General features: G+C 39.7%; 1 protein-coding gene across 1 annotated transcript in view; it reads right to left on the reverse strand.

The window, feature by feature from the left end:
* Positions 1 to 23,871, reverse strand: part of ci (transcriptional activator cubitus interruptus) — a 205,290-nt gene extending 181,419 nt beyond the window's left edge. The window contains exon 1 of the mRNA XM_033473818.2: positions 22,588 to 23,871. Within this exon, the coding sequence (XP_033329709.1) occupies positions 22,588 to 22,847 (260 nt within the window). The 5' untranslated portion in view covers positions 22,848 to 23,871. The remainder of the gene's footprint in view (positions 1 to 22,587) is intronic.
* Between the last annotated feature and the right edge of the window lie 442 nt (positions 23,872 to 24,313).

The following is a 24,313-nucleotide window of genomic DNA, read 5'->3' on the forward strand; positions in this document are numbered from 1 at the left end:
TATTCTCAATTGATTGAAATTATTAAAGGTACAAGTACATTTCTATTTAACTGTTGTGTTATGCAATTGTTCAATGAAATTTTTATTTTGTACGAAAATCCGTAATCTAGTTACGAGCTAGAAAACTAGTACAAATTGAAAAATAGCGAAAGGTATCTTACAATCTTGTACTATCTTTATTAAATTATCCAACAATAGTACGATCTTCTAAAAGTATTTTTAATCGCAGAATCAACAAAACTCTCGTTGCCTAATAATTGAAAACACCAAAATTTGAAGTCAGTCATTAGTCCGTTGTTAGTCCTCGTGTTAAACGTGCAAAAAAGATCGCCTGAATTTTAGGAATTTATAATTCCACATTAATTTTGCTCGGACTAAAGTAAACTGGAACACAATATTTTACAATTTTACAACACTGTGCGTCGTCGTTGACTCAGCCGTGGTTCCCAGAACGCGAAAAAAATCCTCGGTTGACCGAGGCGATTCAAATCGATTATCTCGAATAATCGAACCGCCGCGCCGGCTAGAACGGGTTCGCGGTTGCAAGCCGCCTCGAATTTCTTGCGGTCGAATATTTCAGCCAGCTGGACACCTCTATCTGGCACGCTAACGATTACCACGCGCGTTCCGACGGAATCGATGATAAAATCGAGAACGGGCAACGAAGATGATCGGGGTCCGGGGCATTAAAGTCGTCCCGAGGAAACGATTTTATGGTTTCCGCGGTACCATGGGATTCCAGAGGCAGTGGGGAGCACGCGGGAAAAGAAACGCCGTGGAACCCGAGCCGGCCGGCCAGCCGCCGCCGCCTCTGTCAGCTGTCATTAAGCGTCGTTAACTTGACAGTGGACAGAAGTCAATGGCGTCGGATCCTGGGCACTGGGATTACCAGTTGGTCCACGGCTCCTCGAATAGAGCGGTTATCTTTATGCTGTTTCTAAGAAGATTCTCGACCTTCTCCTTCACTCGTCCCTCGTTTCGCTTCAGGATTGTCCTTCCAAAGCACTCCCATCGCGCTCCCGGTTTCTGCGGACTCGGTTGCTACTTCATTTTCTTGTCTCCTCTTTGTTTCACGTGGGAGCGCTCCCAAATGACCGACTTTTCTTTTTAATCTTCACGATACTAATTGTGCATCTTCGTTTATGCTATCGCTATGTCTGGCAGGCAATGATCGGTCGAAATCGTAAATGTGTTTGTAGACCGAATTATTCGTAAGAATAATAAAGTATTATATAGAAGAGAATTATTAACACTCTTTACAAAGAACAATTTGTAATACTTTAAAGGATGAAGATGAAAACAGAAATTATCAAGCCTATTTATACACGAAGTTTGGGCATGAACCCTTCCCCAAGTTGGTGTCAAATTTTCCCTGCACCTTATAAAAATGACATATAATAGCCATTTTATGGTAACATTTTCTTCATATGTGACAAACTGTATCATTTCATTTGTTTTTATCATTAATGGGCAAATTTTAAACTATAGTAATACTTGCTTCAATTGCTCGATCAAATATTTTTCGTCAAAGTCTATTGAAGGTCTTTTATGATTCTAAGACTTCATCGGTTCATTCACCTGTATTTGAAGAATATACTAGGTGTCCCGTAATTATGTTAACATCTGGAATGGGGTGATTCTTGAGGTCATTCGAAGTAACTTTTTCCTTAGCGAAAATGCAATCAGTGGCTTTGTCCATGAGCTATTAACGAAAAACACTGACCAATGAGAGGCGAGCTCGGTTAGTGCAAAGCGGCCAAGCCAACGAACGGTCGAAGTCCAGTTTCGATCATTGGCTCGGCCGCCCGCGTCAGCTGATCTCGCCTCTCATTAGTCAGTGTTTTTGTAACTCGTAAGTTACTCGTAAACAAAGTCTTTGTAACTCGTAAACAAAGCCGCTGATTGCATTTTCGCTAAGGAAATAGTTATTTCAGATGACCTCAGGAATCACTCATTTCCGAGTGTTAACATAATTATGAGTCATCCTGTATAGTAACTCAAAGTTATAAGATCGTTAAAAGAGTGCCTAATGATAATTATTATTTCAAACCAAGAGATCACACAAATTTTCACTTTGTATAGATCTCGATATTATAAGTGCAATAGATTGGAAACTATGAAAGTAACAAAGCTGCAAACAAGTTCTCCCAGTTTCATTCCATGTTCATAGCATTTTATTGTTTCAAGTTACACGAGTTTCAAGATGTCGTGCGACCGAATGTCGCCAGACAAAACATGGATCTCAATATTGTTCCAATAGCATGACACAACTACATACACGTCTCATTCGCTGCGATTTCCTGTCAGTCACTTTCAATGCCTTTCACTCTTATCGCGAACGTGATTGAATGAAACCCGCCCGGGAACGGATTCTAACATGCCTGCCTCTAAAAACAGACTACCGGAAACGGAGACAGTTCTTTCTACATAAATCGTGTTCGTATAGGTAGTTGGGTACAGTAAATTCTCCCTAATTGACGATCAGATTGTGCACAGAAATGAACAATTTGAGAAGAGAAGATATGATTATTCGAGCCTTGCGGCTCGTTTTTACAGTTTACCGATTGTCAACAACTATAAAAACGAGCCGCAAGGCTCGCATAATCGTATCTCCTCTTCCCAAATTGTCCATTTTTGTGTATATCAATTAGGGTGAATTTACTATACTTGCGTTAGATAGGTATCTTCGAAGAGCTTTTTATCCAGCGCAATAAATATGTTCACACACAATTTATTATAGTAGTAATGTTATATAATATGTTATATAATATGTTGACAGTTCAATTACCGTCTCAAAATGTCTCAGAAGATTAAAGTGATTTGGTTAACCCCTTGCCGCACTTTGATGAGTCTGAGTCATCAAAATCTGCTAAATATGACCGTCAATTCGTTCTTTTAAGTCGAAATAAAATTCTGCTATCTTGTCATCGAAACTTTATGTATTCGAATAAATGTAGGCGCACGAAAATTAACGAATCAATTAACGAAAAATTAATGAAACCGAAACAAAAGAAGAAAAAATAGAAAATATTAATTTAACTATTTGGTACTCTAAGAATCTTGGTAACCTTGACGCGTATTTCAATGAAAATTAATTTCAAGATCCGATTAAAACTAGTGTCACCCACTCGTGACCGACGCTGCATTTATCGTGTTAACCTTTACTGCACTCTAGTGGTAAGACTGAGGCATCATTAAAAATTGTTACATCACGTTCCAAAAGAAATGATTACCCAGATTTCTTTGTAAAAAAAAAACTGTTAAAAGTGCAAGTATTGTACACGTCAATAGGCTAAATTTTATATGCATAAAATGGCTTCCTCTGCAAAAGGGATAATATAAATCAGAGGTGGACAAACTTTTGATCACTACGGGCGAGAGAGAGAGAGAGAGAGAGACCTGTTTATTTTTTTAAATTATAGGCGCGGTCTACCAACATTGTATGTGTTAAGCGATCATAAGAAAAATAGTAATTTAAAGCCAAAAATAAGTTTAAATTTTAAATAAACATCGATAATATCAGACAGACGGGCAACTAGGAATGGTCGACAATGTGGCCACCCCTGATATAAACGGAGTTCCACCACCAGTCGTCTGGCGTACAAGTTTGCATGACTCGCGAGGATCTTATCCAAAAGTGTTCGTCTCCGTCGCAGATTAAATCGACAAGCCGGGCGATCGTCGGAAACGAAAATCCCCGGGTCACGATGCAGCGATACCGGCCTAATCCCGCGGGTTCCCCGAAAATTCCGTGTCCACGGGGGATACGCGACAAACTGGCAACAATCGGATTAAGCGTTGTAACTCGATAGAGAAGCGGCGCGGACTATATCGGGCAGGCGATCGAAGCCAAGGGAGCTGGCCCGAGGTTTACCTTGTAGTTGGATTTAAACGAACGGGCTTTCGAGTGGTTCTCGCCGCTCCTAGCGCGATCATCTCTCTCTTGCACCCTGGTTCTCTCTTCCTTCTTGATGCTTTCCAGAGTGGTAAATTCTTGAACGCCATAACACTGCCACCGTGCGTTTGTTTGGACAAGGGCATTATGAGATTTTATGCGAGCTGCGCGTGCTTCCACGGCTACGCGTTGTTTATGCACCCGCCGCGCGATGCTCGAAGCGGAGCCACGCGGATCCGCTTCGAACGCCGCGCGCGTTTCGAGAAACATCGATTCTCTATTCAGTTTCGACGGTGCCTCGTTTTCGTTCCCTTTCCCGAGCGCCTACAGGGTGTGCCAAAGGTGATCGAATCGAACGAAATCGGTCATTCCTAAGGTGATTCGAAGACACTTTTTCCCTAGCGAAAATGTTGGTTCCGGCTTCGCTGACGAATTATTAACGAAAAACACGGAACAATCAGAGAGCGAGTACGGCGTACGAATTTTGAGGCTATTGACACGGCAGCTATACTTATCCTCTGATTGGTCAATGTTTTTTGTTAATAACTCGTTAAACAAAGCCGCGAAGGACATTTTCGCAAAGGAAAAAATACCTTGAATTCACCTCAGGAATTACCCATTTCACTTGGTTCGAACATTTTTCGGACACCCTATGTATCCTCGTCGCGGCCGCGTTGTTGTCTGAGAAAACGAGCCGGTGAACCGTCTTCGCGCGTCGGCTCGAATCGAACGGTGTTTTCTTTCTTTCGGGGGATGATTCGCTGGCTTCCGGACTACCTCGGTGACTCGAGACTCCTTTGTCATAGTCGGTACTCCTTTGCCAGCTCTACTTCAGGCTGTTCGGGTTTTCTTTTTCCCTCTTTCTCTTTATCTTTCTCGCCGTGTTGCTTTTCTGCCGCTGATTGTTCGCCAGACTTGTTGGGATTGGGGGCGTCTATGAATTGGGACTAAATTGTGAAGGGTTGCGTTTTGTGTAGGCAGGTTTTTGGTAGCATGACTTTCAGTTTTTCGTTTGGGTACCAGATTCAAGCCTTAATGTCGAGTTAGACGTGCGATGGGCATGTCGACATTTAATAAATATTGTTATTTTCGTTAAGGATGTGTTTAGCTAGGAATTCAAAGAAGATAGACTCTGGAGTGAACGGTACAATTCGATTTCAAAGATCTTCGCTTTTTATTGGATTTTTGTTGTTTTAATGATTTCCAGTCTCCTCGGAAAGTACGTTAACGCTTTTTCAAACGGAATATCTTTTTCAAAATTGGTTCGTAGGACTTGAATATTTTTCAAATGTTAGACCGACTAGTTTTCTATGAAATGAGTATACAAAAAGTATTTTTTAGATTGCAATTGATTGGAATGATATAAAAATTAGAAAATGATGTTTTTTCAACTCTTTTTTATCTGAGTCCATAACGAAAATTTAAGAAATGCATTTTGTAGATCGCGGTAATTTAGATGCATGCTGAAAACTTCATCGAAATCGGTCGACGTATTGTCAAGCTACAGCCACTCAACGATGTAAAAATTACTGTCTTTGCTTGAAATCCGTGGAAAACTACGATTTTCGCGATCTTTAATTGATTACAGCTCATGTCCAGGCGAACCGATTTCGATGAAATTTTCAGCATGCATATAAGTTACAGTGACTTACAAAATGCATTTTTTAAATTTTCGTTATGGACTCAGATAAAAAAGTTGAAAAACATCATTTTTTAATTTTTTTTTTATCATTCCAATCAACTGCAATTTAATGAACTTTTTGTATACTTATTCGGTCTAACATCTCAAAAATATTCAAGTCCTTTGAACCAATTTTGAAAAAGTTATTCCATTTGGAAAGGCGTACTTTCCGAGGCGACTGTTATGTACCAACACTCTTTGGGTGATCGTTCAGCAATCTCAAAATTCTAAATACAGCATGAGTTAGGAGGGAGGATTACGTTTTTCTCTTGTTATTACGTTCGCAGCAAATGAAACATTTCGTGGGTCCGCTAGCAAACCCACAGAATCGTTCTAGGGTTAAAACGCACACCGCGAAAGATACAAATATAGGATGAATTTATGAGACGGCTTAATGTAACGTTACAGCAAATTTTTCAGACAATAGGTTGGAAACAGTAAAGAGCTATCGATCTCCTTTCGAGATGAACCTTCCAGAAGATCCTGCGAGAATATTTGCCCAGCACGTGAAACCTCCGCGGCGAGATGCGGAGATTTAAAGCGGGCGGAAGTGGTTGAGCTCGGTGTTCCCTTGTTTGCGGACTAAAGACAACACCGGCATAAATCTGTTTGGTCAGGGGAAGTCTTGCCACGTGGCGTACACGTTTCTCGTGTGTTCCGAGTGCCCATTTGTGCGCCAGTTAACTCCTAGATCCAATATTTCCCCAGAAAACATGGCTTTTCGCCACCGATTCACCGATCCGAGCGTTTCTCCTTCCGATCGGCCATGGCTGTCGGAGAACGGCCGGACGCCATCTTGGCGATTCGCAATGAACACGTGAAAGAGAGGACGATACGTTAACCGAAACGACCGTGTTCGTATAAGAAAGGCATCTGAAGAGATTACTATGCGATTTCTACGAACGATCGCACGATCAAACGAGAAACGCCGCCAGAAGTATTCGACTATGGTAATCTGGGCTGCAGATACAACGTCCGGCAGACCAGACAAAACAAACCGGGATTTATCGGCGACTATCATCGGCTAATTGTCTCGTTAAGGCGATTAGACCTTTTCGAGCTGGATGGAGCGAGTTGTCGCGGACGAGTGGCGTGAAAGACACGCCTCCCCCTACGAACCGCTCGAGACCCGATGGTTCTTATTGGTTTCGATGAGCATAGTTGCTCTGTTGCGGTGGGAAAAGTTGAAAATCCACTGGGATTAGTTCTTGCTTCGGCTAACCTATTAACACGTCGAATGCCTTCACAATTGGCTGATGAAATTATTTCTTCTAGCTGGAAGATGAATCGCGTACATAAATTTGCAAGCAAAATATAACAGAATTGGAAGAATAATCAGAATCATTAATTTGAAGTTTTCAGTCTTTTTGTTTTAGTGAACAAATTTCTTTGACTTTATCGAGTTCTTGTAGTCTCTGAGTGGGCGATCAACGTATTACGGTGTCGCATTATCGCGACGTTCAGGCAGTTCTGTTGTTCAAATTGCGATTATAAAAAGAGACATCGAATTCTTGTTGCAATTGAGTTCCAGAATATTTTGAAATTTACAGAAACTTAAATCATTCAATTCTTTTTTATGTAATGCAAATTTCATATTTCGATCAAGTGAGATATTTGATTCAGAAAAAGAATTGACTGAAACATTTTCTTTTCGTTGCATTTATATGCTCTTTGCTACAATTGTATAAGTGATCGTATTGTGTAATTTATGTATAGCCTATTGTATTTGTTCACTAATTCGAGTGGCAAAGAAAACAATATTTTACCTTCTTGTATAAAAAAATGGCGAAAAAAATGTTATACCTTCGTTTCTTATTTTTTCAAGTAGAATCACAAAGAAGAAAGAAAAAGTGAGGGAAAAGTAATATCTATCCAAAAGTAATTATCTCTACATGAAATTAAATAATAGAACGTAACTGATATAATAGATTAGTAAGTGATAATAAATAATAATTAACAGAGATGAACAATAATAAATAGATGATATAAAATAAAATACAGCAAAAAATAAACTAAAATCCAAAGTCAGCACACATATTTTTCCTACCTTCTGTGTTGATCTTTCAAAATCAGACCAAATCTTTTAATTTACATTTTCGTGATCTTTGTAGTGTATGCTTTCGATCTGTATAAAAAACAATCGATGCAATTTTGTCATCAGATAAATAGTGTTCCTTGTTAGTACGTCATCTGTATTAGCTCTTACTTTCTCTGCTATCATTCTCGGTGGTATATCATCCGTATTAATTCCCTCTTCCTTCGGAACGCGTGCAATATAAATAACGATAATGCCATCGGAACGAGCGGCATTGCACAAACAAAATGACCGATATCTTACGTCATCCGCGTTCCGTCGCAAAATAGACCATAATGGTCGCAATTTTTCTGGGTCCTGGTACAAAATGAAGACGCGCTATTATCGTTCCGCTACGATCGGATGCGGTTCCCGATAAGACCAATCGCGCTGGACCAACCCCCTGTTCGAAAATAAAAGAACGGCTACGACGACCCCTGTCACGGGCATCTTCGTTCTCGCGTTACCGGTTCGCCAGGATATGAGGATAAGTCCCTTGTCTAGGTGCTGGGTACAGTGGTCTCGCACGATGGTGTACACAGGACAAAGTTGTACAGAGAGGCAGGGAAGGAGAGAGAGAGAGAGAGAGAGAGAGAGAGAGAGAGAGAGAAAGAAAGAGAGAGATAAAAAGAAAAAGAAAAAAGAGATTGAGAAAGAAAGAAAGAGAGAGATAAAAAGAAAAAGAAAAAAAGAGATTGAGAAAGAGAGAGAAAGAAAGAGAGAGAGAGAAAGGAAGAGAGATAGAGAAAGAGAGAAAAAAACAAAGAGAGAGGGAGAGAAAGAGAGAAATAAACAAAGAGAGAGAGAAAGAGAGAGAGAGAGAGAGAGAGAGAGAGGGAAAGAAAGAGAGAGAGAGAGAGGGGGGGGAAAGAAAGAGAGAGAGAAAGGATAGAGCTCACGGTATCGCTCGGTATCGTATCGTGCTCGGGTATCGTGTGTCTCCTCCGGTGCTCGTAACCGGGCCGTGTACGACGCGCACCGTGGCGTTATGAATGCCTGGAATTTATCAATGGACGCCGCGCCAATGATAAATCGCGCGTGCGCTCCGTATCGTCCCGCGGCTTTCTATTCGCGCGAAACGGCCAGGAAAGGGAGCGAGCGAGCGAGCGAGCGAGCGAATGCAAGCGAACGGGCAAAGAGCAACGGGGCAGCGGGGAACGTCTTCCTTCGGTGAGACTCCTACCGTGTACATCGCGATCTCGCCCCGCTGACAAATCGGCTTCTGTTTTTACACGCGGAACAAGCTCCAAGCAGGAACGCTGGGCGAATGTGCTGCGACTTTTTGAAAATCGGCTCGGTTCCCTTTTCCTCGCCAAAAATAAGGCAGGTTCTTTTCTTTTTCACGCGTAAAATGGGTAACGTTCGCATTTGAAAATCGGTTCGTTTATCATATTGTTTGCGGAAAATCGACTTGGCTCACTTTTTTTTATCGACGGTTCACTACTCGGAGAACTAAAGCAGGCACATTGTCACTTCGTTCAACGGCACTAGCTGTACGCAGTACTAAGAGCTGCTCGTTTATACGCATTGCTTCGTGAAAATAACAAATATGAATTTTTTAATTTTTCAGCGATTTTTATCATTACACATCTGTATCTTTATAATTTCAGTAACTGTAAAGTAAAAAATTTGGTACACATAATGCTGACGTAAAGCTAGTGTTAATTAGGGCATAGATGTACGACTAATAGAACAGCTACTTAATTACAGTGCCAGCCTAGTTCTTTATTGATTTCTACAATAAATCTTATCGTACATACAAGATCGCCTTCGATTGAACTGTTTACATGTGAAACGTATTTGAATAATAGAAAACTTTAATATCGAGGGTTCATTTAACAGTTTATCGATATCAGACTTTATTTACAACACTTTGTCCCACAACAGATTTCACTGAAATCGAATAGCACGAACACCAGCCTTCTGCGATAATAATATTTAGATTGAAGGTAGAGAGAGAGAGAGAGAGAGAGAGAGAGAGAGAGAGAGAGAGAGAGAGAGAGAGAGAGAGAGAGAGAGAGGAACACGGTGCAATAGTGGAGAATTTAAAATAAAGTTTAACGATAGTATTTGTTAATGATCGGGGAACACTTATTTTTGAAAGCAACACATACAACTAACGTTCATTGCTCGATACTATAACTGCTCTAGTTTGTGAATAGTTAATAAGTAAAGGATGGAGTATTAGTTTCACGGATAAGACTCGGAATTCATCGCTAGAGATAAGCAGCGTTTCCAGTTCGTCTTGATGGGTGTCAAAGAATGATTTATTAAGATTAGAATGATCTATACACGTACGTGATCTATAACAGCACTCCATTACGATCCTGGAGTGGCTATGAATAATTTGAGAAATGTGACACTTAATTATACTCGTGCTTATCTGAAACCGGGACTGAAGCTGTTCAATGAAAAGGAAGAATAAGATGATAATATATATATATCCAGCGGATAAATTATTAGCTTGACATAATAATATATAATTTTAGCTTCCCTTTCACATTGTCCAGTTTGTCGATTTTTAATTAAAATATTCATTCGTGGGAAAAGAAGAACTACCTTCAGCGAGGTATACTTTGAAACTTGTAAAAGTAAATCCAAGTGCATTATTATATTTAAGCTCTATATTCGTGCATTTTTAAAGATTTTTAATAAGAACACTGAACAGTAATTCAAGAATAATACAAACTGTTTACACAATAATTGCAATTAAATACACCTAAAATTGTTTGCAAAAAATTGTTTCAATTTTTTATTTACGCAATAGATCAATAACATTTAAACACATCGATACAGTTCACAGAGGGTGTGTCTTTAGAATATTTATTCAACGTAGAAGTGCAAGAGATTGCAGCTAGAATTAAAAATTCATCAAATTCTGGAGTCTATACTTATTTTGTGGAGACATTAACGTTGCTAAGAATAATATTCAATCCTCGTATGATGCTTAGGCACAGTTCCACATGATAATTCCAATAATATCGAACTCATTCGATGGTTGTCTATATTCCATTCATAATTTTATACTTCGAACAACTACATCGGAACTTCATTTTTCTGTCATTTTATATAAAAAACTTGAAAGTATCTGGAAACAGAAAGTGGTTGAATCGTCGCACCAAGCATCGTACGAAGGTTTAAACATTGTTCCCAAAGTGGAACAATTTTCAAGAACTATCCTAAATAATCCCGGCGTCCTCCAACAAAGACGCGCGACGATCATTCGAGAGTTGGGAACTGTCCTCGTTTTCAATTCCGCGGTCGAGAGAAAAGTAACAAAATCGAGAACTCCCGAACTGACTGGCTTTATCTGTTGACCGAGCGCTCGTCTTGCATGGAAGCTCCAGATTCTCGGCGATCTCGAGCACCAAACGCAGCCGGTAATGTCAGGTAAAATCGGTTATCTGGTCGTCCTTAGGAATTTTTATTGCGAGTCGGCCCCACGCACCATTCGTGGGAGGAAAATCTGGTCCCGCGCGGGCAGACAATGAACGCGCGCGTCCGCGTCTCATTTATGAATCTCTTCATCGCGTGGGCCCCAAGAGATCGCCGAGGCGAGCCACCTCGAGGACCCGGATCGGACCCAGAATGCGGGCTGTCCACCATTCGCGTTCAAACTGAATCGCTACCACACGCTCCACGATAATCGAATAGGTCGATTCGAGCGAAACAAAATTTCTTTCGATTCGCAAACGTAAATACACAACGCCAACGACAGAAATTTATAATTTGTAACGTTACCCTATTTACCATTGCCTATTAACCCCTATTACCTTTATTTACCCTATTAGCATTGTTTGTGACAATAGAGGAAAGAATTTCGGGAAGGAAATTAATTGTTTCAAGATTTTAAGGTCTTTGAAATTCTATTTAAATGTCGCATTTATTATTATTATTATTATTATTATTATTATTATTATTATTATTATTATTATTATTATTATTATTATTATTATTATTATTATTATTATTATTATTATTATTATTATTATTATTATTATTATTATTATTATTATTATTATTATTATTATTATTATTATTATTATTATTATTATTATTATTATTATTATTATTATTATTATTATTATTATTATTATTATTATTATTATTATTATTATTATTATTATTATTATTATTATTATTATTATTATTATTATTATTATTATTATTATTATTATTATTATTATTATTATTATTATTATTATTATTATTATTATTATTATTATTATTATTATTATTATTATTATTATTATTATTATTATTATTATTATTATTATTATTATTATTATTATTATTATTATTATGTAATAGCTAAGACCAAGATCAATTCAATGACCTATGACACTATAATTTTTGTGTGATATTTTTCATCACTATAATATCTAGGATGCGAATCTTCATGCAGAATTAATATTCTCTACATTAATTCCAAAACGTATGAGACAAGTGCAACGTTTTTCTTCTGAAATAATTTTAATAGGTTAGAATTAAATGCATCAAATTAGTTTCTTTTAATTTGTTCAATATCTTATGTTTCACCTATTCATTTTTGCCATTAATGCTTAAAATCTTAAAACTTCTTTCAAGATAAGAAGAGTACGAATGATTGCAATGAATACGAATGATTTTATATTTGTAAATATTGTTGGAAGGTTATGCTAGAAAGAAAGGGATCGACCTATAAGAAATTCGGATCCGAAGAAACGAGGGTGTAGAGTGTGCAAAGATCCGGGCACAGATAGATGAGGAAGAACAACTGCAGGAACAATGCGAAAGAATAATTGAGAGCAGATATAACAAGTGGTATCAAGCTACGTATAAGGAAAAATGACGAAGTAGATTACTTATCAGCTGGCTATAAAGGATGCGATCAGTCAACGATAGCTAGATTCAGACGTGGAAACGAGAAAAGTGGAAACAGATACCGGAAGGAAGCGGAAGTAAACGTTTGTGGATTTTGCAATGACACTACATATGATGTAGCGGAGAAATGGAAGAAATAGAGGGACCAATACGTGATTTACTGAGAGGAACTTCGGAGAGAACAATCTGGATGAGAGATATAATAATAATAATAATAAGAAGAAGAAGAAGAAGAAGAAGAGAAAAGGAGAGGGAAGGGTAAATGAGTTATTGAATTATACTTACTTTATAAATTTTATATATAGAAACAAAAAAATGTACACCCCGTTTCGAAGGCTAAAAAGCAAGTGAAATAAACGTTTTACTACAATTGGAAGATCATGAACATCGTGGTAAATTCATTACTGGCGTCTACCTTCAAGAATTTTTGTATTTTCTGTACTAAATGTCACGTAAAGATTATTATGTTACAATGATACAAATGTTAACGAAGCAAATAATTTCTTTCTATTTTCATAGTACTCTACCATAAATGAGATATTTTAAGTAATCAAATTATGTTGTTTATCCTGTATTTCGGAGGTCAGATTACTTCGGGTTTTAGGCGCTTTCTCACGGTAAAATAAGTCATTAAAAATATTATCAAATGTTAATAATTTACATAGTAAAAGTAATATCTCCACGTTTTTCGTTTGAAAATGACCGCGCGTTCTGATAATCCATTGCTCATAATCAAAGGCTTCTGTAAGACTTGTTTAAACTGATGGTGTAATTGTTTTTAATGGCGGCACCCTTGACGATTGTCTTCCAAGAAATTATCGCGAAAGATGCAATTATATGTATCTAAGTGTTTATCGAATTCGATTTGTTTTGAAGTTGATAGCGATTCTTGGACACGAAGAGTGATGTCACGACTCGATGAGAGTCTGCTCGGTGTCGATTGAATTTGAAAGGGTTGGATTTCGTGCGTGAGAGACAGGATGTTGACAGACTGATTAACACGAATGATATTTCATCGAATATTTCTCTTTGGCATATGTCGCTTGCGATTGAATAATATTTATATCTTCGTGATCGAATTTGTAACAAGAAAAATTAAATAAAAACATTGCAATGTAACACGGGAAGACTATTTTAGTATACAAAAAATACTTGCAATGCATTGCATATTTTCTGTAAGTAGAAGGTATTATTAATTTGTAAAATACATCGAACCTTTTGTAAAGAGCATCAGCATCTTACTCAAAATTTCCGACAACGTGTAATTTCATGTTATACATCCAACAATAAAAGATTTCATGGGAAAATGGTGTTTCGTGCAAGCTTATAATAGCGGAATGAAAACACGCACAAGAAAATCAGAATTCTCTGAAACTCAATTCTCGTATTATACTTTGACGAGTCTAACGGAGATTTCCAGTAATAACCTGTTAAATATAAATGTTATTCTATTCTTTTAGGTCGGAATAAAATTGTGTTTTTTTTGTCGTTAATACTTAAACGGTCGAGTAAATGAAGGCATACAATAAATATAGATAGTTTTTTTTCTTTTAAGTAATGATTACAATCGAAAAGCTTGTAATCATCGTAATTGTGAAAAAAGTGGTACGGCAAGGGGCTAACCTCAAGTTAAGAGTTGTATGCATTGATCAAAGAAAAGAATCGACGACTAAAGTACGGAAGAAGGCATCCATGGCTAGACATGCCAATCTGAAAGAACCGAAATCCTGTTCGCGGGTGGAAAACTGATTAATCGACGCGGATGTGTTTCCGAACATGGAACAATTCGCCCATATATTCCTCATAACCGGCCGTAGCTCAACATGAGCAGCCACGATTCATCTCGTAACACGACAGGCCAATGATATTTGCATTTTCTGGCACAATCACGCCGTTACTCATTACGCACGGCTCGTTGCGCGTCGACAACGTCCGAGGACCTGCGCGGACACTTCCTGGGGACCGGTGGTGAATGCGATCTAACAGCGATTGCCGATCGTGAATACCGAACGTGTCGTTCCTCCAGCCCGATGTAGAACTCTCCGCGGACACGTTACGCTCGTTGTACACACCGTAATATCTTTGATTTAAGTCTTCGTTAATGCGCAGCCTCTGGAAAAATGACGAATCATCAGGTGTTCAACGACCAACGTTTGCCAGCGATACGGACTAGACATATTAATCGGAACGATCTTGGTATTCTTCTTTAACGGGCACCCGTCTTCTCGTCTTGCAATTTTTAGTTTGACTGATTTGATCAATCTTGTGCAGTAGAATCCCGATTATCCAGTCCTCCAGTCTCAGAATTCTCAATTATTCAAATCGTGTCAAACGCAATCGGTTCAATCCGAGGCAATTTATATGCAGAACGATTTGCTGTATAAATCAATGAATATTAAGTCTGGCTTTGTAACTAAGAAACTGTTTTGCTCGATTTTGAAGTGTTCGATAGCCTAGCTGACGTTCCACCGCAAAATTACGAACTCTGTGGCTTAAAAATGTAATATAAGATTTCATGAAAAATACATCGAACGTCCAATGAATTAAACAAAAGTTTCTGATGCATGAAAATTTATCGTACTTTTATTCGACGCAAGTAACGAAGCTTACTTCGCTATGATCCGATCGATTTTCCGTATTTGGTCAACGCGGCGCGTCGACGACGAGGGAGACGGTTGCGAAACGGAGGAAATGCGACGGGGTTCGGTGTTGTCCGGCGGGCATTTAGGTTCGGCGACTCGTCACGGGGAATGAAATGGACGATACCGTCGCCGTGACGGGGCAAAACATACAACGAAGGCAAAAATACACCGTGGCTCTCTCGGATCCTCGTAAAGAGACGAAAATATCCGGGCCGATGTCGGCCGTGGAAGAGGCGAAGGGTAACGCCGGCGGACGCGTACCATGAATTTTACGCTTGCCGTCGCTGCTGGCCGGCTCCGCGTCGCGTCTCCAGCCGGCTCGGAAACCGCGACGCGACGCGACGCATTCTTCCTGAGTAACTGTGACGTTTGTAACGCGCGTTTCCGAGCGATTTACTGCGCGGACCGACCGGTAAAAGTAATGGAATCGGCGCTTCCGTTCGTCAACGCCCCGTTAACGAGGCGAAATTGATGAGAGACTTTCTTCCGGGAACAATTATCCCACTTGAACTGAAAGTCTCCTCTCGCGACAGGATCTTGGCCAGGTCTCCTGGAGTTTCTCTAATAAAGTACTTTCTTGGACATAAACAATCTTAGGTAAATGTATGAAACAAAAAGAGAAATGATCTCCACGAACGATTCGTTTAAATACACGAGTGGGTTAGAATCATAGCGGCGTCGGTGACATTTTCGAAAACGTTGACTTATGACCCAAAATATATACATGCCGAAATGTTAAAAAGACGAGTGAAAGAAATGATAAAATTGCTGTAAATTCACTTAACTCTAAATTATCTTAACGATCAATTCGGTCAGTAAGCAGTACATATGTACCGCTGTAAACAATAACACTATTTATTTCTCACAATGATCCTAATCCACTCATATACAGAGAAAATAAATTAAATCAATAGGAAATGGAATGGTAGCTAACTGTTACGAATATCAATGATTCTTGCATTGAGGCACGAGCTGCCATAATATCTATCATAATAGGACATTACAAAATGTCTTCCTGCTGTTTATTATACAAGAATTTATTTTTTCAAGGATCTTTTTTTCCTTGCAAAGAAAATTATTTTATTTTATTGTTCATCTTTTTATGTTATAAGAATGCGCATTTACGAGGAAGTTCTGAAACTGCAATGATATCCGAGATATAACGTTTAAGAAGCAACGAATGATATTGCATCAAAGGCAATTTGACTAACTGGAAAAATATTGATAAGAATTTCACGGAGAGACGAAAGAATTCGCATGAATCTCTGATATCTTGCAATTTTTCACCCATTTCTACGAGGTTGGTTAACGAGAAAATACATTGAAAATTCGATTTCAAAATTGTGGTTCAGCTTCCGTCGAACTGACCGTTTTAATATACAAAGCAAATCTAGCGGGCAGAAGAAAATATGTACACCAGAATCGGTCGTAATTGCTGTCAACATTAAGAACGGCCGAACGCAAAAGCAGGTGTTTGATATTGGCCAATTGCCTGGGCCAGCACCGGTCCAATTAAGAGTTTAATTGCACGAGTGAGTCGCATCGTTGCCACCCCTCCAAATCCTCCTTGAAATTCTGCTGGTTCATGCATCCTTAGCAAGGCTCCATTCCGCGTCGACAATTTTATATTTTATATTTTGTTATAAAGATACACTAAATTGATTAAAAGATATATATATATATATATATATATATATATATATATATATATATAAAACAAATGAAAGTTGTCGAATAATTCACATTTTATTCGAGAGAGCAAAGTAATAATTTTCAGCGATCTCTTCAACCCGTGGTTCATAGAATCGAATTCCCACATTTGTTCTCCCTCACCTTTCTTATTCGTTATGATAAAGGAAGTTGTAAAGACACGTATAAGAAATTATTAGAAATTGTGCTATTCAATAAAACACTGACGAACACTTTTCAATACAATTATGACTTTATTTTAACGCTAAATCTACCGAGGTCCAATAGCGACTAACAAAAATTGCCTCGTAAGAGTTACAAGATAGAATTTATTCAAATTCTTCACAAGTTTTATAATAATTCATGTCTGAATAAAGAAATATATTTAACAATTTTTAACGGAAGCAACTTCATGACTTCGATGATTATGAAATAAAAAAGAATGTGAAACCGGTCATTTGACCGGCGGTGGTAGGTTTAGCGTCAAAAAACGAATATAAAGCTCGTCTTTTACTGTACAACTGAAAAAATCCAGACTCGATCGTTTCTAATATAAAAAGCCGATACAAAGACGAGGGCTACGAAGTTTTGTCTGAAGGATACGAAGAAGTAATATAGAAGATAATTTCCGAAAGTCCATCGGACGGATCCAACAGAAATGAAAGTTGTTGAGAAATCCGCGTCAGAGTAATCAGTTTCGGCGATCGGAATGTTCCGTGACGTTTTCGAATCGGCAAGAGCCGAGAAACGTTTTTGATCCGTCGTTCAAATGGTTCTGCGCCCGTATCATCGGACAGGGTTACGAACGCCGTTTAGAAACGTCTAATTATCCACGGCGTCGCTCGTCGGCCGAGCGTTTCCGCAAGCCCGTTAGCCTATCCCGGGCCGAGTCGTCGAGGTAATCTCATTGCGTGCAGCGGCGTGTCGTGTTTGCGGAACGTGAAAACGTGCGAAGGAGCCTTAATTAACTCGATTAAGATGTTAGGGCCCCTTTCTCCGGCCGCGTCGGAGTCGGAGAGACCGCGCGAGCTTCTCACCGCCGATCGGCGCACACGCTTCCTCTCTGGGAGCGGAAAACGTTCCGCGATTTTCGTAGCCAGCCGAGTGCCGCGATTATTCCGCGGACGATTCCCTACGACCTCGGCCGGTTTTCATTACGACCAATTAAGGGCCATGAATCAAGCCGATGTGTTAATAGATAAGCGCGCGGCCGAAGGTGATGATTAAGAGGGTACGGCTGCACCGCGCCGCGGCAAATGCGAAATCCTCATCGCGATTACCATTAAGTTTTGCCTCGTTAACTTTCATTCGATGCACGTTCGAGAGCCGCGCCGCGCCGCGCCACATCGTTGGAATCGACCGTTTGGGTTAAAAGTTGCGGCGGATGTGTAATTGAATTAAATACCGCGTTGAGCAATCAGAACTGCTCATAACGATCGCGTAACATCGTTCGCGTGCAAACGGTAGCTTCGGTAGATTGTGCGTTGATTGTCTGTCGCGAGGGTGGCGTCCTTGCTCGCGGGTGCAGAAAGACACCGTATAAAGATCCGATTCTGATTACCGGCAAATATGATTGTTACTCTGTTGCCCTAACAGATTGACGAGCGATACGCGATCTCGAGTTCGGCCCGAGTTCAGTCGACGAGTCAAATGCGCATTATATGTAATTAAGCATCCGTAATTAAATCCGAGTTATTAAACGAGTGTATTTGTGCTACATATGAGCCGTTTATTTTGAAAGTGGCATAAGTCACTTTTTCAAAAAAATCGAGTTAATGGTAACACTAATTACAATTGAACGGTATCTTTTCATATTAGAAAAATTTGAAATCAATAAGTTGAGAACTATTGAGATTTGTTCGAGAGAAGTTTTGCTAATTAACGGTATAACAAACATGTTTATTTTGAAAGTGGCGTAAGTCGCTGTACTCAGGAAATTAATTGTAGGGCTTAGTGTAAAAGAAATAGAAACGTGTGATAAGTGTGTGTGAAGTATTGTTTTGAATTATTTTCAGTATTTTTAAAAAAGTTGTGATTACTGGACTTATTTTTATAAGTGCGAAAGAATAGTGCAGTTTTGTAAATTATATTATAGTGATAATAATAATATAATAATATAATAGAAAAATGGATCCATTATACGCTGGATCTCGTCCTGTTTCTTCAGCAAAATACAGACATGATGGACTTGCTTAATAATATATTCCCCCAATATATCACAGTTATTTAAAAAATTTGAAACAAAACACGATTTCCGAGGACTTAATCACTCCTATTGGTGGCGAAAATTAAATTGAACTGATGTATTTTCATATAAATTACTTATACTTATGTTTCAAAATGTACTAATTATTTTTGTATTTTATGAATATTAAAATAAAAAATACTTAAACCAAACCTTTATATTAAATATGTTCATGGTATAAATTATTATTATATATGTAATTTATTCAACAATTTTAGTAAATCACTGTCCTTTCAAAACATCGCTTCAGTAAAATACGTCGGACAAAATTAATATATGTCAGTCATTTTTCTAAACTATTTATTTTGAAAGTGGCTTAAGTCACTTTACCGTAATGAAAAGTGGTGATTTTTTAATGTTTATACGAAATTATTTATACTGAGAAAAATATCAGTATCCTGAGATAACAAATACAAGTAAATCTTCTTGAAAGTTAGCATCCATATTTTTAAACGTGTTAAAACGCAAACCCTTAAATATATCGACTTAAAAACAAAGTGACTTATGCCACTTTTAAAATAAACGGCTCATATGATAACGTAACCATTTTTCGGAATATAGAGTTGGTTGAATGCGGTGTCGCAATAGAAGAAAACTGCCGCGTTTAATCGATACGACTTTCCTCCTTTCGCAGCACGATGTCAGAGGAATCGTATCGTTTATGAAAATGAAAATCAATATCTTACTTTGATCACAAACAAATACATATTTCTGATGGGCAGAATTGTTAGATGAGTAAAGATGGGTAAAGCATCATTTAGATCCAGTATTAGATTTTAGAAATTAGTAACATGTATCATCCTATTAGAAATGAATCATATTTCATTTATTGGGTTGGCAACTAAGCTCCCGCTGTTTTTCTGAATTTGTTTAAAAGTATTTTTTAAATAACCTTTCCCATTGAATGAAGATGCTTCTCTATAGCAATAAGGGAGCATTCCATTTTCTTTGCCAGTTCCCTTGTCGTTTGACGCGAATTTACGTGCAAAAGTTGGTTTAATCGTTCTTCATCGAACTCACAACTGGACGGCCAGAACGAGGTGCGTCTTCAAGGTCAAAATTTCCATTTTTGAACTTGGCATACCAATCACGAGCGGTACCAACCACTCCATACACAGCGCAAATGTCGCGAGCAGCTTTTGCGGCCTTAGAACCTTCATTAGAAGCAAAAAGAAGGAGAAAATGCTCATTTTCCTCAACTTGACATTCCATTTTAATGATCTGAAAATTAACAGAAATTAACTCGAACAAAAAAACAGAACATAGATTCCGATAGAACAAAACATCCTCTTTCGAATGATTTAAAATATCATGCCGAAAACATTTAATGACATACGGAATGTTAAAATTTTAAAACGCGGCGGGAACTTGGTTGTCAACCTAATAGAAGCGTACTTAGTTCTTATGACAACGATGACTTTTTATTTCATTTTAGAAAATAACGTTAACGCGTATCATATGAACATGTATACAATATGAATATTCTATCTTATCCGATGATAAGATAATATTTTAGAAATAGCATAATACTAAATTTGAGAAGTAACTCTATACTTCTAATTGCTCAATTTAAATGGCCTGAAAACTTCGTACCCTATTACTCTATAACAATGGTTTCATATACCATGATACCATCTAATCTAATAAACTGTCTAACAAGGGTCAACTGGTGTAAGCACTCGCTCGATTGTTTCGCATAGCAGCAGAAGCTTTACATCCTCCGCAAGAATCGATTTTATAGATTCCAGATCAACCACGGCACACAGTTTATTCCTCCAAGTATGCAGAAACGCGATCTTTGAATTGTCTCGAGCACGATAGTTTCATGTTTCAAGTGCAATCGAGCAACAGGTATACCGCTGCATAGGTTTCATTATTCGGGGTACGTTCTCCGTTTTAACATGATCGCAGGATTTAATTCTCGTCCGAGTATCCTGAAAATTTTGCTGTATGTCGAACGAATAGCTAATGTTCGTAGTTTGAATGTTCACAGTCTGGTATGTGTATCTGCCTTGCACAACAGAAATGTTTCATTCTCATAACATCGCGCATTAATGTCTATCGTTGTTTCTAGAGAAAGTAGAGAATTCGTAGACCATAGCAATACGTTTCACTTCAAATAATGTTCAATTCGGTTTAGTACGAGCAAATAAAGCAACCAATAAATCTGTAAATGTTTCGCTTTATACCTACAATGGTAGGTGCGCCAAAATAACGGAGGTACACTATACTGCATTATGTGTCATAATTGACCATTCTATCGTGTTCTTTACGTTCGGATCCGTTTCTCTATTATTTCGCATACCTGACTCCGTTGCTTAATTCTACCATTTCGTATATTTAAGTAACCTTTATTTGGACGATTAACTTACAGCGAAAAAATAAACTAAACTTCGTATAGGTGTTATAAGATTATCTTGTTATATGAGCAAAGTCGCAATTTTTGCACCATGTGTGCTTTCGGAGAACCACGTTGTAAAAGATAAGGTATAAATAATAGCATATTTTTTAGTATTCGCTTAATAACATACACGTACGAGCAAATTATTGTTAGATCGATACAAAAATGAGTGCGGTTTTGAAGCTACAACTTTAAAACCGTACTTATGAATAAACCATATTTTAAAATCATACCGCGAACATGACTGAAACCTTGTAAAATGAAAACTCCAATATTGAGTAACTAAGAATGATCATTAGATCGCAGAATTTATGCATTTATGAGAAACACAAGGGCTCGAAATGTAAAACAATAGAAAGTTTAAATATATTTCTCGATATCGATGCATTGTTTTTATCTGATCAGAACGATTGAAAAACCGGATGAAATTTCTGTTTGGTTCCTGGTGCTCATGACTGATGGATACAATTTTTAATTTCCACAATGATTGGTTTAATAATCAGATACCAATGACACTGACTTTTGCAACGAAGAAATAAAGTAATACTTAAGGTAATGGAGCCGGCTGTTGCGGGGTGGCCAATTGGTGTGTCTTTGGTTTGTTTTAGGGCACAATTAAGTTGATACATATGGAAAAATACATATTAAATTCTTTCGTGTCGATTATTTTTGAATAAAAATGTTTTATTCGGACGAAGACACCCCACAATAACCGGCTCAACTACCCTATAAGAAGACATGCGCAAAGTACGCGCGACGGTCAGCGTATTAACTCTTGGCGGGAGAAGATTGTTCTAGAGTACACAATTTGTTCTTCAACAAACTAAATTATGTCGCAAAGATTTAACTAATGGGAAAAATGAAGAATGTCTCCCGATCTTCATTACGTATCTATGTAATTAAATGAAATGTTTTCAGCTTCTAAAACAAGACATAAAATCCAGATATCGTCCTCTCTCGACGCTCTTCCACAAATGCGACGGAGACCGCAATTATTTCCGCGTCGAGCTAATGAAGTAGACTAATCGATTGTTTGCTGACACACAAGTGATCAAGGAATTAGACTCTCGATAAGGCGTAAATGAAATCGAACTTACGGATGAGGCGGTGGCGCGTGGAAAGCTGCGGCGGCGGCCGCAGCCGCAGCGGCTGCGTGATGCTCCCATGCTGCCGCGGCTGCAGCCGCCGGATGTGGCGGTGGTGGAGGTCCATGGTGAGGGTGGAACGGCGGCGGCGGCGGCGGATGCGGGTGCGGATGAAAGGCCGCGTGGAACGCCGAGTGTGGATGATGAGGGGGTGGCGGTGGTGGCAGCAGGGAGAACGTTTCCTGATGATAAGCCACCTCTTTTTCCGGCATTTTGTCGCGATTAGCTAGAGCCCAGTACTGCGCCAGGGGGCCGGCTGCCTTTTCCTCTAGGATCAGGGAAGATTCTGCTGTCCGACACCCCGTGCCCGACGATGCGAACGACTTTTGATCCACGATAGCATAGTCCGCCCCTGAAGAGACCAACTCGTCTCGATTCGACGAGTATCCGTCTCTTCCTCCGATAGCGACGTTCGTCGATCGCCTGAAGTTGCAGCGGAAAGCTGACGGTGTCCGCGAGCGCTGCAGCCCTCTCAAGTCAACATCTTTACCGACGCCGGGGTTGGTTCTAATGGGACTCCTGCTCCCGTCGGCTGGCTGGTCGGCGCCTCGCTGAGAACCAATTCTGACGCGATCCTGTGTAGCTCTTCCGCCGCTTTCTCTTCTCTGAGATAATAAGGCACTTGATCTCGAGGCTCGCTCCAACTGCCGCAGCTCCGAGAACCGTCCGAGCAGCGACTACAGTCTGCTAACCGCTCCGAATACGCAAATACCGAAGTTTAGGAACGTCCGACTCTAGTCCGCGCGATCATCCGATCTCGATGCACGATCGAACCACAGAAAGGGTCCACCGTCAAGGGTTGTCAACAGTCAGAACCAACGGAATTCCGCGGAACCGTCCACTGACGTTCCCACAATGTCATCCACTTCCGGATCACGATCACAATCGGCTGACTGGCTGGGGGGGGAGGAGGGTTACGTCGGCTCGCGTCACACCATGACAGACACCACCGAACAGTGTGGCTCACTATCACTGTTTTCCACGGCGAACTGCACACTAGAAAAACGAAACCCGCGCAGATGATAGCGACCGGCGATCCTCACTCGATAGTCCCCGCGTGTCATCCACTGGGAACACCGTCGAGGGTTGAACGAACGAAACAAGATGAGACCAAGAAAGAAGGAAGACGGCTACCGATCCAGTGACGGGGGTGCGAGTTCGAAAAATGCGCGTTTGCGAGCCGTGTGTGCGGGCTGTCACGGTGCTCGTGCTTTGGCGGGTATGGCGGTACTGAGAGTCCACCACCACCACCACCACCACCGGTGCCACCACCACCATCACCACCACTACCACTACCATTACCACCACCAGCAGTGCCAGCACGAGCTCCGACGAACGGTGGTGGCTGCGGTCGTGCGTTCTCGGATGGGCGTGCGTGCGACGAGGACCGTCTTCCGAGGAAAACTCGAACTCGAAGAGAGGGAGAGTGACGGACGTACGCCCCTGCCGCGATCCGTTGCGAACAGAGCGAGAGGGATCGTGGCTGGGAGCAAGATGGAGGAGGACGGAAGGGTCCAGTGGATCCTCGGTCCGAATGGTGGGAAGAAACTTGCGGAGTGAGACCGCCGAGGGAAGGAGTTAGCGGGCACCCAGGTCGAAACGGGAGGACTTCCGACGGCCTGCGTTGGAACGGGACAGAGAACGCGTGTCAGTTCGACAACTCAACTAGCACCAGCCG

The sequence above is a fragment of the Megalopta genalis genome, chromosome 6 (assembly GCF_051020955.1).
Source record: "Megalopta genalis isolate 19385.01 chromosome 6, iyMegGena1_principal, whole genome shotgun sequence".
Classification (NCBI taxonomy): Eukaryota; Metazoa; Arthropoda; class Insecta; order Hymenoptera; family Halictidae; genus Megalopta; species Megalopta genalis.